Source organism: Monodelphis domestica, chromosome 2 (genome assembly GCF_027887165.1).
Source record: "Monodelphis domestica isolate mMonDom1 chromosome 2, mMonDom1.pri, whole genome shotgun sequence".
NCBI lineage: Eukaryota > Metazoa > Chordata > Mammalia > Didelphimorphia > Didelphidae > Monodelphis > Monodelphis domestica.
Window position 1 is genome coordinate 411,288,704 of NC_077228.1, and position 13,781 is coordinate 411,302,484.

Below are 13,781 nucleotides of genomic sequence, written 5' to 3' on the forward strand. Positions count from 1 at the left end.
AAATTTTTAATCATCTAAAGTCACTGCCATTCCAGCCTCATGCTTTTTTCTAACTCTTTCTCCTATAGTTTATTTCAACCACCTCCCAAACAGGGCAGTCCTTTCCAAATCTACCCCTGCATTAATTCTAGACTTTACCTGATAAAAGATAATGCTTATGACTGTTTCTCCCAGCTGATTTTTTTTCAGCAAGGCTGCAACATGGAAGCACATTTCTATGACTCAGCATCACCACTGGGCCACCTAATATGGCCTTCCTTCCATGAATGACCCCTTTATTCCTTTCCATGCTTCTATCTATATGGAACCATCTGGATGCCATTCATTCTGTTACTGCCTGGAATCTTATGGTGGGAAAGATTGCCTGCCTTCATCCACAGCCCAGTTCACACAACTCTTTAATAAATTAAATGAAGGAACTGGTCTTGGTTGGCGATATTCCCAGTGATGGAGATCAAAGAGATGGGATTGTGTCTGTAATTCTGCCTTCTCTGAAATTCGCAGCAAGAGCTCAACAAAATATTGCTAAAGGAAGGCAGGGGAGGGAGAAATTGGCTTAACTAATTTGTGTTTGTATTTGTGTGTTTACATGTTTATGCATGTATGTATGTATAAGAGAAAACTTTGGTGGGGCTAGAGTCTTACAAAGCTGTCCATCTAGCCAGTAGGCTTCTGAGACCACACCATAAATATTTATTCACCAGAGTGGCTTGGGCTTGACATTCTCCTTAACATGAAAGCAAAATCAAAGGTATGAATGCAGAAGTAAAACCCACAGAGTAACTCAAAGTTATGAATGCTCCCCATCTCTGTACAATCAACATGGACCTTTAGCCCCTGTCTTTACCTTTTTGCTGAAAAGTAGAGTGTGTACTTATTTCCTAAGCAGGGTATTCTCCTTAGAAACTTGGTTTTTCTGCTCTGAAGATACCAAAGTACCCAACCTTAAAGATAAGGCTTTCTCAACTCTTACTAAAAATATTCATAGATATTTAAGAAGTTAAAGAGACTTCTTGTGGAAGCCATCTCTTGCTTGTTTTGTGGGGTCATCTGAAACAATTTCATAATTATTATTTTATCTTATTAGCTTTCAGGGAATAATTTTAAACCCTTATCCTTTGTCTTAGAATGAATACTAAGTATAGATTCCAAGGCAGAAGAGTGATAAGGTTTAGGCAATGGAGATTAAGTGATTTGACTAGAGATTCTCAGAGCTAGGAAGTGTCTGAGGTTAGATTTGATCCCATGACTTCCCATCTCTAGTCCTGGTTCTCTATCCACTTAGCCACCTAGCTGCTCTGGAATTATTTTTTTTAATAAAGGAAAAGATGGAAGAAAGGGAGCAAGATTATCCTTCACAACATAATACAACTCTTTATAGACTTATTTCATATTTGTTGTTGTTCAGTCATTTTCAGTCATGTCCAACTCTTTGTTTGATTTCCTCAGGTTTACACAGTTAGTAGTCTGAGGCCCAAATTTGAACCCAGTTCTTTCTAATCCAGACTCATCTAGCTTCCCTTTATTTTGTATTACTTACCTCCAGATATTCTATGCCACCACCAAGTTAAGTAAGCAACCATGTTGTTCAGTGGTTAGAGCACTCAGACCTAGAATCTGGAAGACCTAAGTTCATATTCAGACTCAATAACTTACTAGCTATGTGGCTTTGGATAAGTCACTTAACCTCTGTTTGCCTCAGTTTCCTCAACTGTAAAATGGGGCCAACAACAGTACCTACCTTGTAGGGTTGTTGTGAGAATCAAATGAGATAATAGTTGGAAATAATTTAGAGCCTGGAATATAACAGGTGCTCTATAAATGCTTTTTCCCTTCCTGACCATGCCCACAATGGATTACCAGACTATCACCTGAAAATTTCTTTCCCTTCTGACTTAGCTCAGATTGTTATTATTCTTCCTTCTCTTTACCTAATGAATTCTTATCCATCTTCTATATCCCAACCCCAGTGTAACCCCTTCCTAAGGAAATTCCCTTGTTTCCCCTCTGTAACTTTGTTTAGGGTCTTTTAAATGCATATACGTTTAATATTGTATAGATAGAAAGTGTTACAGTTACTGTCCTTACCCATTAGACTATAAATCCTTTGAGGGCAAGAACTATAGGGAAATAGCTCTCCTATTTAACATCTCAAAATTCCAAAAGTTCTCCACAAGCTTAAATGACGAGTTAAATTTAAAGAAGTGACATTGAATAGGAATTAATTACACTTAGAGGAGCATCATTATATAGTGAATAGAGAGCTGGCCCCAACCATACTAGCTACTTAACCCTGAAAAATCTACTCATTCTCTCTATACTCGAGAAATTCTCTAAAATTCCAAGTTTTAGAGTCAGTGCGAAGGCAGCCAAATGTCTCAGTGGCTAGTGAGCCAGACCTGGAGATGCGAGTTCAGTAAAAATCTGGCCTCAGACATTTCCTAGTGGTGTCACCCTGGACAAGTCATTTAACACCTATTGCCTAACCCTTACCAGTCTTCTGCCTTAGAACCAATACTTAGTATCAGTTCTAAAACAGAAGAAAAGGGCTTAAAAAATAAAGATTCAGTGCTGATCCACACTTTTAAAGGGAATTTACTTGTGGGGCATTCCCTAAGCCAGTGAAATAATAGTACCCAAAATAAATCATATTCAAGTTAAATTGACTTTACAAGTATGGAATTGGATAGGCAAGGTTAGACATCAGGTTTTTTATTTTGTTTTGTTTTGTTTTTTTAAAGATTTAGGAGTTTTGGTGGATTTCAAGTTCAATGTGAGTCAATTGTGTAATATGCTATCCTCCCCTCAAAAAAGTCTGCTCAATCTTAGGCTTCAATAATAAAGGCATAATGTCTGTAATGAAGGAAGTACCATTGTATCCTGTTTTGGTCAGACCACATCTGGAGTATTGGGTTCAGTTCCCAAGTACCACATCTTAAGAAAGACACTGGCTAACTACAATGTGCCCAAAGGAGAGTAACTAGAATAATGAAAGAACTGGCAGTCATTTGAAGGAACCAGAAATGTATATTTACTTTTCACTTATTTTCTGGTAGTTCATATGGATAGTCTTTATCTTATTAACTTTGTTTAATTTTTATAATATTAAGGGGGAAAGAAATTTCTCACACCATTCCCAGTATTTCAGTGTTGTGGTTTAGGTAATCTCTCCTCTAATCTTGAGTAATCTTAGCCAAGTCTGACTCTAAGCAGCTACCAGCACTCACAAGTCACCTTTTCAAGAAAAATAAACACAAATTTCAGACTTATTTAAGCCTCTTTGTGCATTAAATTCAGTCCCATATTCCATATTTCTAAGATGGAAATTGACAAATTAAGGGAGAAAGGGAAATTCAAATGATAAAAATGGGTTGAACAATAAGATCTCCAATAAAAAAAGTTAAGAGAAGGGGCAGCTGGATAGCTCAGTGGATTGAGAGCCAGGCCTAGAGACAGGAGGTCCTAGGTTCAAATCCAGCCTCAGCCACTTCCTAGCTGTGTGACCCTGGGCAAGTCACTTGACCCCCATTGCCTACCCTTACCACTCTTCTGCCTTGGAGCCAATACACAGTATTGACTCCAAGACGGAAGGTAAGGGTTAAAAAAAAAAAAGTTAAGAGAACTATTCATGTTCAGCCTGGTGAAATAATGACAGTAAGAGGCCTCAAAATATGTAGAAGACAATGTAAAGACCCCAGAAACCAAATATCCCCATTTGTCACTATAGACTGAATGAGAAGTAATGGTTATAGTGAAGGAAACTCAAGTTACCCGTCAGGGAATCATAAACATAATTAAAGCACAGGAACATATTGTCAAGAGTATAATTAACAATCCTCAATATGAAAATTCAAGCTTCAGCCTTTAGTTACAGTTCTCCAAATCAAATCAACAAACATTTACATGCTGTGCTGGACTCTCCCAACACAAAAACAAAAATGAAATAGCCACTGACCTCAAGGAGGTGAGAAAGGAATGTACTCTGGGCATCTGATGCAGGGTGTCCAAATGCCCTGAGGAAAGAGAAGGAATGCTGAGTTTAGGGTATAGCAAGTATACCAGTTTGACTGGAGTGGAGTCATGAAGGGGATTACTGTTTTTCAAAAGGCTAGATAGGTGGGGGAAGGGATGTAAAGTCAGACTGTAAAGGGGTTTAGATACCAGTCTGAGGAGTGTGTTTTTTAACCCTAGAGGCATGAGAGAACCACTCCAGGTTTTGAGCAGAGGTGAGACTTCTTTTTTAGGAATATCCATTTGATGGCTATGTAGAGGATGGATTAGAACAGAGAAATTTCCTTGAAGACCATTACAGGAGTCCAGATAAGAGATAGTAAGATCTTGAACTGGGTAGTGGTAACATGAATGGAGATGAGATGACAGATTCAGGAGGTGTTTTTGTCTGTGGAGGCAGAATCAACTAGGTTTGGGTCTGAATTGATTGGGAGGAGCAGGATAGAAAAAATAAAAATGACTTTAAGATTTGGGGGTTGAATGACTGGAAGAATGGTAATATCCTCAATAGAAATAGGAGATTTGGGAGGGCAAATGGGTTTGGAATAGGGGAAAAATAAGTTCTGCCTTAGATATGCTGAGTTTGAGATTCCAGTGAGATATGTAAATCGATATATCTAGCAGGCAGTTGGTGATGTAGGGCTGGATTTACTTAACAAATTCAACTGCATTATAGAGAAGAAGCACATTTTCTGAGAATAAACAGCTGGTCATCCCACTAGACTCTGTCTTGGTCAAACCACATTTGAAGGGTTGTGTTCAGTTCCTGTTTTAGGAAAGATATTTATGAGCTAGAGAACATCCAGACAAGGGCAACTATGATGGTGAATATGTTCTAAATACATTCTATCAGAGGATAGGTTTAAAGAAATTGGGATGTTTCGCCTAAAGAAAAGAAGACACTTAGGGACATGAGGAAGAATATAATAGAATTTGAAGGTTATCGTGTAGAAGAGGTTTGGACTTATTTTGCTTGTCCCTAAAGGGAAAGTCTTGTAATAGTTAGTGGAATTTATGGGAATAATTCAGGTTTAATGTGAGGAGAAAATTTCCTAACAACAGGAGTATCAAAAAATGGAATGGGCTTCTCCTAGCAGAAGGCTCTCCATCATTTGCTATATTTTAAAATAGGCTGGATGATTATTTCACCAATATGTTGTCAAAATGATATGTTTTCAGCAATGGGTTTGATTAAGTGGCCAATGTTGCTTCCAATTCTGAAATTCAATGATTCTGGGATTCCATGATTCAGGTTAAATATATGGATTTTGGAGTCATCTGGAAGTTAATCATCTACACTAGAGCCAATTCAAGCTCAGGCCTCTATATATGAAGTGGGTTCTACAACAGTAATACCTAGTATACTGTGGTCCCTTCACTGACTTCATACATGTCTAGTTATATAACCTTTCTTCCTATTCTACTCTACCCAGTATCCTTTGCTTTTCAAAAATCTGTTTATCCACTCATCTACTTCCCCTCCTCCATGAAATCTCCCCCTTCACATAGACATTGCTTCTGTATTCTCAAAGAGAATATAGAATTATGTATTATTTTCCTATAATGCAAGATTTAAGTTCTTTTGAAGAAATTTTTAGGATAAGAAACTCACTAACTCCACAAATCAAGAAAGTGAACTGTTTGGAGAAGGCACCATGAAGATGCCTGCACAAACCACACACTGCATCAGAAAAATCCAGAATGAACTTTGGTATGTAGTGTATTGAACTGTGGGGGCTTTAACCCATTTATTTTGAATGTACACTCATGCCAAAGAGGATTGCCCCCTAGTTGGCTTTTTGTCATTGTGCCCACCTAACATTGGTTTTGCTCTCTTTCTCTTTTATCTTTTTTTTCCCTCTTATCCCCAAATTATTGTAATTTCCCCTTAGAAAGTACAATATTGTATGCATCTCTAGTAAGAAATCTTTAGAGATATAAACTGGTTATATGTGATGATTCATTGAAGAAACAAGGCATGTAAATCTGGGAGATTTCAACATACTCACCTCCCAGCATAATCACAGGGGGTATTGTGTAGATAGAATTTACTCCCCAAGACTCATCTACCCAGCGTCCCATTTGCATGCAAACACTATGTGAACACATGGACCTGCAGGGAGATGGAGGATAAAGTTTTGGTGTGACCCTGCCCCTCTCTCTCTTTCCCTGAATGTGATGGCTGAAGCAGACTGAGAGCCAGCAAGAAAATTTACACACGTGGTCTTACTTTAGTTAGAATATTAGTTTAGAACTTCTATTTCTTTTTTTAAAATCTCTTCTACTTCAAGTGATTATTAATAAATTTATAAAAATAATACTTGGAGTTATTGATATTAATTTAAATCTTACATTTTTAAAGTAAGACTTACTTGAAGAAATATGGTGTTTGACATTCAGCCTTCAGAGCTGGAAAAGGATAGCTTATCATTAGGACTAGATAGGTTTGCCAGCCTCATCTTACACTCATATGGACAAGAAGCTATGTATACTGGAGATGGGGAAAAGGAAGAAGTTAGTTTGCTTTTTTATTGAGGTAGCAGGTGCCAGAACTAAATAAGGAAAAAAGAAGCAAAAGGAAATTTGTTTTATTTCCACATGTGATGTCTTACAATCAAAAGAAAACTAAGAAACCATTTGCAAAAAAGCTAAAGGATGGAAAGAGGGTATGCCAGCATTATAGACTGAACTAGCAAAATGTGGCTGGTTAGGGATTGAAATTCACATATTTAGCGGAACAAAATTATAAAAGAGAGTGGAGCAAATTAAGCAGTTTTTTTCTGCCATCCCTCCTCCAAGCCTTTGTGTTACTGGACTGATTTGTTGTGGGAGAACTGTTGGAGACAGTAGATCTGGCACTAGTCAGAGAAACTAAGAGCCAGGAGAAAGGTCGGGTGCCAACTGAAAACCCCGGCTTCTTTATTTAAAGAAAGAAAGAGAAGTAATGGGGTAAGTTTAGAGTTGGGGGCAGGGGGAGTTGAGGTTGAGGGCAGGGAAAGGAAAGAGATTTTCATGCAGGGAAAACCAGATCACTGGGTTAATGAAGGCCAGGCAAGCTCCAGGAGATTGGAAAGAGACCCGTAAGGTGCTTCCTCCACTGTCTGGCACCAAACCAATTGCTGGTATTCCTGCTGCTACTGCCATTCATGCATAACTTCAGAATGAATAAGAAAAGATGGAATATTTAAGAGGCACCTCTTGTGAAATGGGAAAGATGACTCTGTCACCTTGTCTTCTGCCTTTCTTCTTCCCCACCTCCTGCCCCCACCCAATTTTCACAGGACTGTGGAAATATGCAGGTTTTTCTAGTCTGTGAGGAGTGATCTTGCTTACTTGCTGGCCTTGCTCTTTTGAAATTAGTTAAGACCAGAGTGGTTTCTATTTCTCCAAAAGGATGTCGGAGATTGTTGGAGCTTCTTCAGTTTAGAATATGTCAGTCTGACAGAAAGACCCACTTTTTTTTTGAGAGCTGCAACTATGAAAGGAAAAGCTGGCCAGGCTGAGTGCCTTCACTATATGTCCCTTAGACAAATCCACTGTGAGAGGTAGTAAGGGGCAATACTCAGCACAAGGAAACTGGAGGCAAAAGAACTGGGTTCAGATCCCAGCTCTAACATTTACTAGCCATACAGCCACAGGCAGATCATGTAAAATGAGGAAAATATTATTCTCTTCTTAGCAAACTTGTTGCAATAGAAGCACTTTGTGAATCTTAAGGTGTTTTGAGATAAGCTATTAATTGACATAAATATTTGAGTTTCTGGAAGAAACAACCATGCTTGGTTTGGGGCTCTGTGGGAAAAAAAATCTTAGAATCAATACTGCATATTGGTTCCAAGGCAGAATAGTGGTAAGGGGCTAGGCAATGGGGGTTAAGTGACTTGCCTAGAGTGACACAGCTGGGAAGTGTCTGAGGTCATATTTGAACCCAGGACCTCCCATCTCTAGTCCTGAATCTCAATCCACTGAGGCACCCAGCAGCCCCAGAAATTTTTTTTATTAACTTAAATTGATACTGCATTGCACTTAGGCTAAAGAGAGATGATACAAAGAAACAAATACAAGTTTGATGTTCCTGGGGGCTGGGGGGGGGGGGGATGATATGATGCTGATACATCACATCAGTACACTTATCATTGTCACCATCAAATGATATTTTTGAGAGCCTATTTTTCAAGGGGTTGAGCTAATAATGTACCAGGTAGCACAGCAGATACAATCCCTCCTTGCATCTTACTTGAAAAATGGAAGCAGAGTAAAGTAAAAGCAGAGATTATGCCAAGGAAGCAGTTCCCCCAAGCTGTCGTTGTCTAGACTTTTATTTCTTCCTTGCACCCTTTCATGTTGTCATTACTGAATGAGTTCTTTGTAATTACTAGAGGAAACAAATATTATTAGATTTAAGTATGCAGTGGACCAGTGCCATTGGACTTTGTAAGTTTTCAATTTTATTTTCCTTTACATGGAGAAGGAGGAACAACTCTTAGCCAGAAGCAATGCTCAAATTTACTATTGACATCTGGAAAGAAAAGAGTCTATTTTGAGATTCTACATGTAATCCATCTGAAATCTTATTATCTTATGGCATCTTAATTTCAAAACTCAGAATATGAAGGAGACATCAAGTCAACCACATGGATTAGAAGACTCCTTTATAATGGGATTAGTTTCTCCTACAGCTCATCTCCTCTTATTTCTTTCTCCAAGGTCTTTGTATCCCATGTTTCCAGATACAAACCTTTCTAGAAAAGGATGATGAACAAATGAAGAGGAGCCTTTGTTTTGTGTGTGTTATTGTTTTCTTAAAACCTGTCATCACAAACTAGAAGATAGCAGCTTTACAATATCATTGAAACTAGTTAGGAGAAAATTTACTGAAATTGAAAGACTAGACTCAGACAAGTGCTGAAATGCAGTCTGTTTATCTGAAGCTTATTTGAACCATCCCAATCTCTTGGGTCTGAAAAGTTAAGCCAAAAATCTCTTGAGCCAGACTTTCTCGCAAGATTTCCTGTACTTCCTGTTTCTAGATGAGCCAGAAATACCACGAGAATGACCTTTCTCGTGGTATTTTTGAACCTCTGGTCCAGGATGAAGACTATATAAAGTCTTTTCCCTGAACCTCTCAAAATAAGGAGGGAATTCTTAAAATTAGGCAAATATTTTCATTTTTCAAAACTTTAAACAGGCTTGGTTCCTCCTCGGAGTAACAACTGAAATCAATATTCATTCTTTTCTGAGCCATCACATTCAACCCTGCTAGGAAAGACTCATCATGAATGACCTATTAATTTATAACTTCTCCAAGATGTTTGTTGTGAAGAAATGTGTAAAACAATAAAAAGTGTACAATGGAAATTATATAACCTTGGATAAAAGAAAAATGCAATTCTTGAACAAATTTGCTACCCAGAGAGTTGTATTAGTTCACTAGTGTGTATGACATATTATATCATATATTTGTTTTCTTTGTTCTTAACCCCTTTGTTCAGGGGTCAGGATATCCTGATGCTCATGACTATGGCAAAATAACTGAACAAAAATAAAAACAATCAGATGCTTAGGAAGCCCTCAAGTTGGTATCATCAGGGAAGTTTGAGACTGAAATGAGTTTAAAATCATATCCAATAATATGTAAGTAGGTTCCATTAGGCTATGTAAGTAAATTTCTTAAAATCTAATCTCTAAAAAGGTTTAATTTCTCAATGGAAATAGTAAAATAAAAGTAACAGCAGTTGTTTAAAAAAATAATGAAAGCATCAAACTGCTGCTTGATACTTCTTATCTGTACTTGGAAAAAGAAATAAGAAAAGTACTTTTTCTTATGAGTATATCATCGAATGTTCAAATTTAGGTTATTCAAAATGTTTAGGTATAATAATTATGGGTGCTTCATTAATATTTTGATCACAAAGTTCACAAAGGGGAGGCACCAAGTGCCTTTTTCCTATGTTTATACTTTTATATTTCAGCACACTCATTTGGATCTTCTTCTTCTATGAGGAAAGATAGAATTTGTTTGCCAGTGTACTTTTCCATCTGGAAAAAAGGGACAAGTCACTGAATTTAGTGTGGAAAAACCAAACTTATTAGGCATGGTTTTAGAGGAATAAGAATAATAAGAAAACATATTAAAAGAAGCTTTCAGCAGCCTCCTTTAAAAAGACAGAGTGTAAAAATAAAACAGTCTCCCAACAGTCTTTCTCCTCTCCCCTAAATTTGTTTCTCCACCCCTGAAGAAACATCAAATGATCAAATGAGAAACCAGCCCCAAAAGGAATGTAGATCAGGAAAAACTGATTGTACATCAGCAAAAGAAAATGCCAAGCAAAATAAAGAATTTTGCAATACAGGGATGTAAGGGGAAAGATGTAATATGCTACAGGAAAATCAGGGATGGCCATGTGAATAGTCAAGTTCAAAATGTTCCTATAAATCCTACATGCTACACGTGTTTGGCAAAAATGCCAAACACAATACGGCCTCATTTACATTTAGGTCCAGGACCTTTCAAATCATCTACATGGATGTGTTCTTTTTTTTATATTGGTTTTTGACTTCTAGGGTTAGGACTTACATCCCTAAGCTGCAGGGAAATTGTTAAACCCATCTTGATTGTCCTTGGATGAACCTTTCTCAGGTGGAGGTCCAACAGTTTAGAGGCTCAGATCTGAAGTCCACAGTGCTATCTCCTGGGAAAGTGACTTTCTCCAGCTTCTTTTCTTCCTTCTCTCTGCCTGCCAGACATGCCCTATGGTCTTTTTCAGACTCTTTTTCTTTTTTTTAACTGTCACTACTTTTCTTCAAAACTGGACCAGAACTGTCTGAGCTATTTGTTCAGCATTGGACACAACAGCATTGGACTTGTGCATGCAGATCTTGGTGTTTCCCTAATTCACTTCTTTCACAGTTAGCTTAGGAATGTGAATCAATGTTATTCCCCTCCAGCTGAAGGGCAGCTGAGGTTACAAAGGGATTTAACTAATAGGTCAAAAACCCCTTTAGGTTTGCTGAGAACCAAGGGACAGTGAGGAGGAGAAATTAAAGGGGGGGGGGGCAGTTGCAGTATATAATTGTGTTGCTGTGGTTAAATTCAAACAGCTTTCCTAATATCTTCATCATAATGCAGTCATTAGTGGAAAGGAGAGAGATGGCCCCCTGCCAAGCTATCCAGAGAGAGGCAGCCGTGAACTGGTTGGGCTGGACTGTTCAAGCTTCCTTCTGTTTATTGAGGACTCCTTCAGGCTGCAGGGCATGGTTTGGTGAAGTTTTTTCACTTTACTAAATCAGCAGCTGTTCACCTGAGAACCTCAGATAACAGACTTCTAGGGAGAGATAGGAGGATGAAGGAGAAATAAACCCCGCTTGCTCCCTTGGAAATCACTGGGCCACGGTAGCAACTTGGGCAATCTTTGACAGGATTCAAAAGAAAATAAAGAATCGGTAAATGAAGAAGGGAAAACGAGGAAGAGCAAATGCTAAACCTCGGTGGCTTTTTTTCCCCTGCTGTCATTCCAGCTGTAGCCTGGGATTAATTAAATGTTGTGAACTCTGCGCCTGGGAGAGAGGAGGGAAATGCATTCTATCTCTAAGGACGGAGAAGTACAGTAACCGTTTCAGATCGCTCACCAGCCAGTGAGAAGCCTTGGGAAGAGGCAGTCTCTCCTCAGAGTTTGTCTAGAGACTACAGAGGCAGTTGCTGCTGCCTGCCCTGCAGGGCTGGAGAAACCTCCCCATTCAGCCGCTGGACATGATTTTCCTTGTGTTCGTTTTCCCGTGCCTGTGAAGAAGCTCTCTTCTGGTTGCAGCGGCGGCAGCGGCAGCAGCACGTCTGGAGAACAGGGCAGAATGCCTGTGCTAGATCGCTGTTTTAACTCGGCAGAGCTGGGCAGAAGGTGGACTCCACGGGAAGGTCTGCTGCCCTCTTCCATGGGCAGCCGGCCAGAATATCAGCAGGGACCATTGACCTGGGAACTGCCAGAGATGATCAGGATGGTAAAGCTTGTTTGGAAATCCAAAAGTGAGCTGCAGGGGACCAAACAAAGAGGGCTTCTGGAAGCTGAAGATGCTGTCAACAGCTTCTCAGGTAACTTGAATCGTAGCGGGTAGAAGGTGACAAGGATAAATCTGGCAGCTTTACTGTTCCTTCCATAGAGGAATCTGCCTGCGATGGAAAAAGGGATGGGATGGGAACTGGGAAGAAAGAGCGTAGAGACGTGTGGTCAATTGTAAACTCTCTTTCAGAATGCATTTTAGAGTATGGAAAGTTAAGTGAGTTTCTGAAAGAATCTTCTTAGACTGTTTTGGGAGGTTCTTTATGTAAAAAGTAATGTATTTTCCCATAATTATATAAAACCACAGTAGTTTATATTGGCTTCCATTCTAGTCAGAACCCACATACTTTGGGGGCAAGTTGCTAATCCTCTTTTCCTTAGCTTCCCCTTTTGGGAAATAAGTATAGCACTTGGATACTCCAGGTGCAGCCAGAAGAAAAAAAAAAGCTAATATCAACCAATCAACAAATGCCTACTATGCACTGGACATTCTGCTCAATGGGGGTTGAGGGAGGGGATGCAAAGGCATAAATAAAACTGACACTGCCTTCAGTGAACTTTCATTCTATCAAATAAGGCCACATGTATGTATCTAACTAAATTTTTTAGATTAAAAAGTCAATTTCCTTGGAAAGTAGCTGGGAGTTTCAGGAAAGTCCTCATGTAGGAGATAATGTTTGAACTGAAGTTTGAAGAAAATTAACTACTTGAAAGAAGGCTGTTCAAGTTGTCATGTTTCAATCTTTTCCTTTCGCATTTGGGACATACCTTTGGAACTTCTCAGTGTTTCAGTAAATGGGAACTATAACAAACCTTCCAGGGATTTATTTTTTAAAAATCACTTAAGTGACCCATAGTATATCATCAATTGAAAATTCAAAAGCCACCTGAAAAGTTTTTTTTTTCCCCTTAGGTGAATTCTTGAGACATACAAGTGGAAGAAAGTGAGATTGGGATTGAAAGAAAGAATTAGAAGGTGTGCTTTTGGGGGTACATATTGTCTGTACAGTAGCATTTGGACATCATATTGCTATTGGAGGTTGGGAATAGAGGCATGGACATGAGAAAGGACATGGACAATAGGGAGGACCACTAGTTTAGTAGGAGATCATAATGGTCATGGAATCTTAAGGGACTTTACTCATTCACTCATGGTACAGATAAAGAACTGAGGCCTGAAAAGTGAGTAATTTGCTTGAGGTCAAACAGGTAGTAAGTAGCAGAGCTGGAATTTGAACCAAGGCCTCTCAATTTAGTATTTTTTTCTATTACATCATCTATTAGAAGCAAATGTTTACAAGTTTTCAGAAGGATAAATGACTAGAGGTCAACTACTCCAACTACATCATTTTACACAGAAAATAACTGAGGCCCAAGAGAGTTAAATGTCTTTCCTAAGACCAAAAAAATAGTAAGAGTCAGTACTTAAACAGACATCTGAACTTGTTCCTTAGTGTTCATTCTACAATACCTTTTCCCCTAAATTGTGTTTTTAATCACTCAGTTGACACATAAACCTAAATCCGGAATCACAGGATCTGAGTTCAAATTCCAGTTTTGCTACCTGATATATGCATAACATCTCTGGTCTCAGTTTCTCATATTTAAAATGAGGGAGTTGAACTAAACAGCCTCTAAGGTCTCTTCCAGCTCTCGACCCAGGATTCTATAATTCTATGACCAGATACATATATTTGAGTATTCAATAAATTAAAA

The 13,781-nt window shown here is 38.6% G+C and overlaps 1 protein-coding gene across 4 annotated transcripts in view; it reads left to right on the top strand.

Moving 5' to 3' along the window:
- Nucleotides 1–13,781, top strand: part of PDE7B (phosphodiesterase 7B) — a 461,779-nt gene that overhangs the window by 271,980 nt on the left and 176,018 nt on the right. Inside the window, exon 1 of one of the 4 annotated variants that reach the window (XM_007484610.3) lies at nt 11,102–12,097. The exons of the other annotated variants lie outside the window; for them this stretch is intronic. Coding sequence (XP_007484672.1) covers nt 11,860–12,097 — 238 coding nt within the window. The 5' untranslated portion in view covers nt 11,102–11,859. Of the gene's footprint in view, nt 1–11,101; nt 12,098–13,781 lie in introns of those variants that run through there. 4 annotated transcript variants of the gene reach the window in all.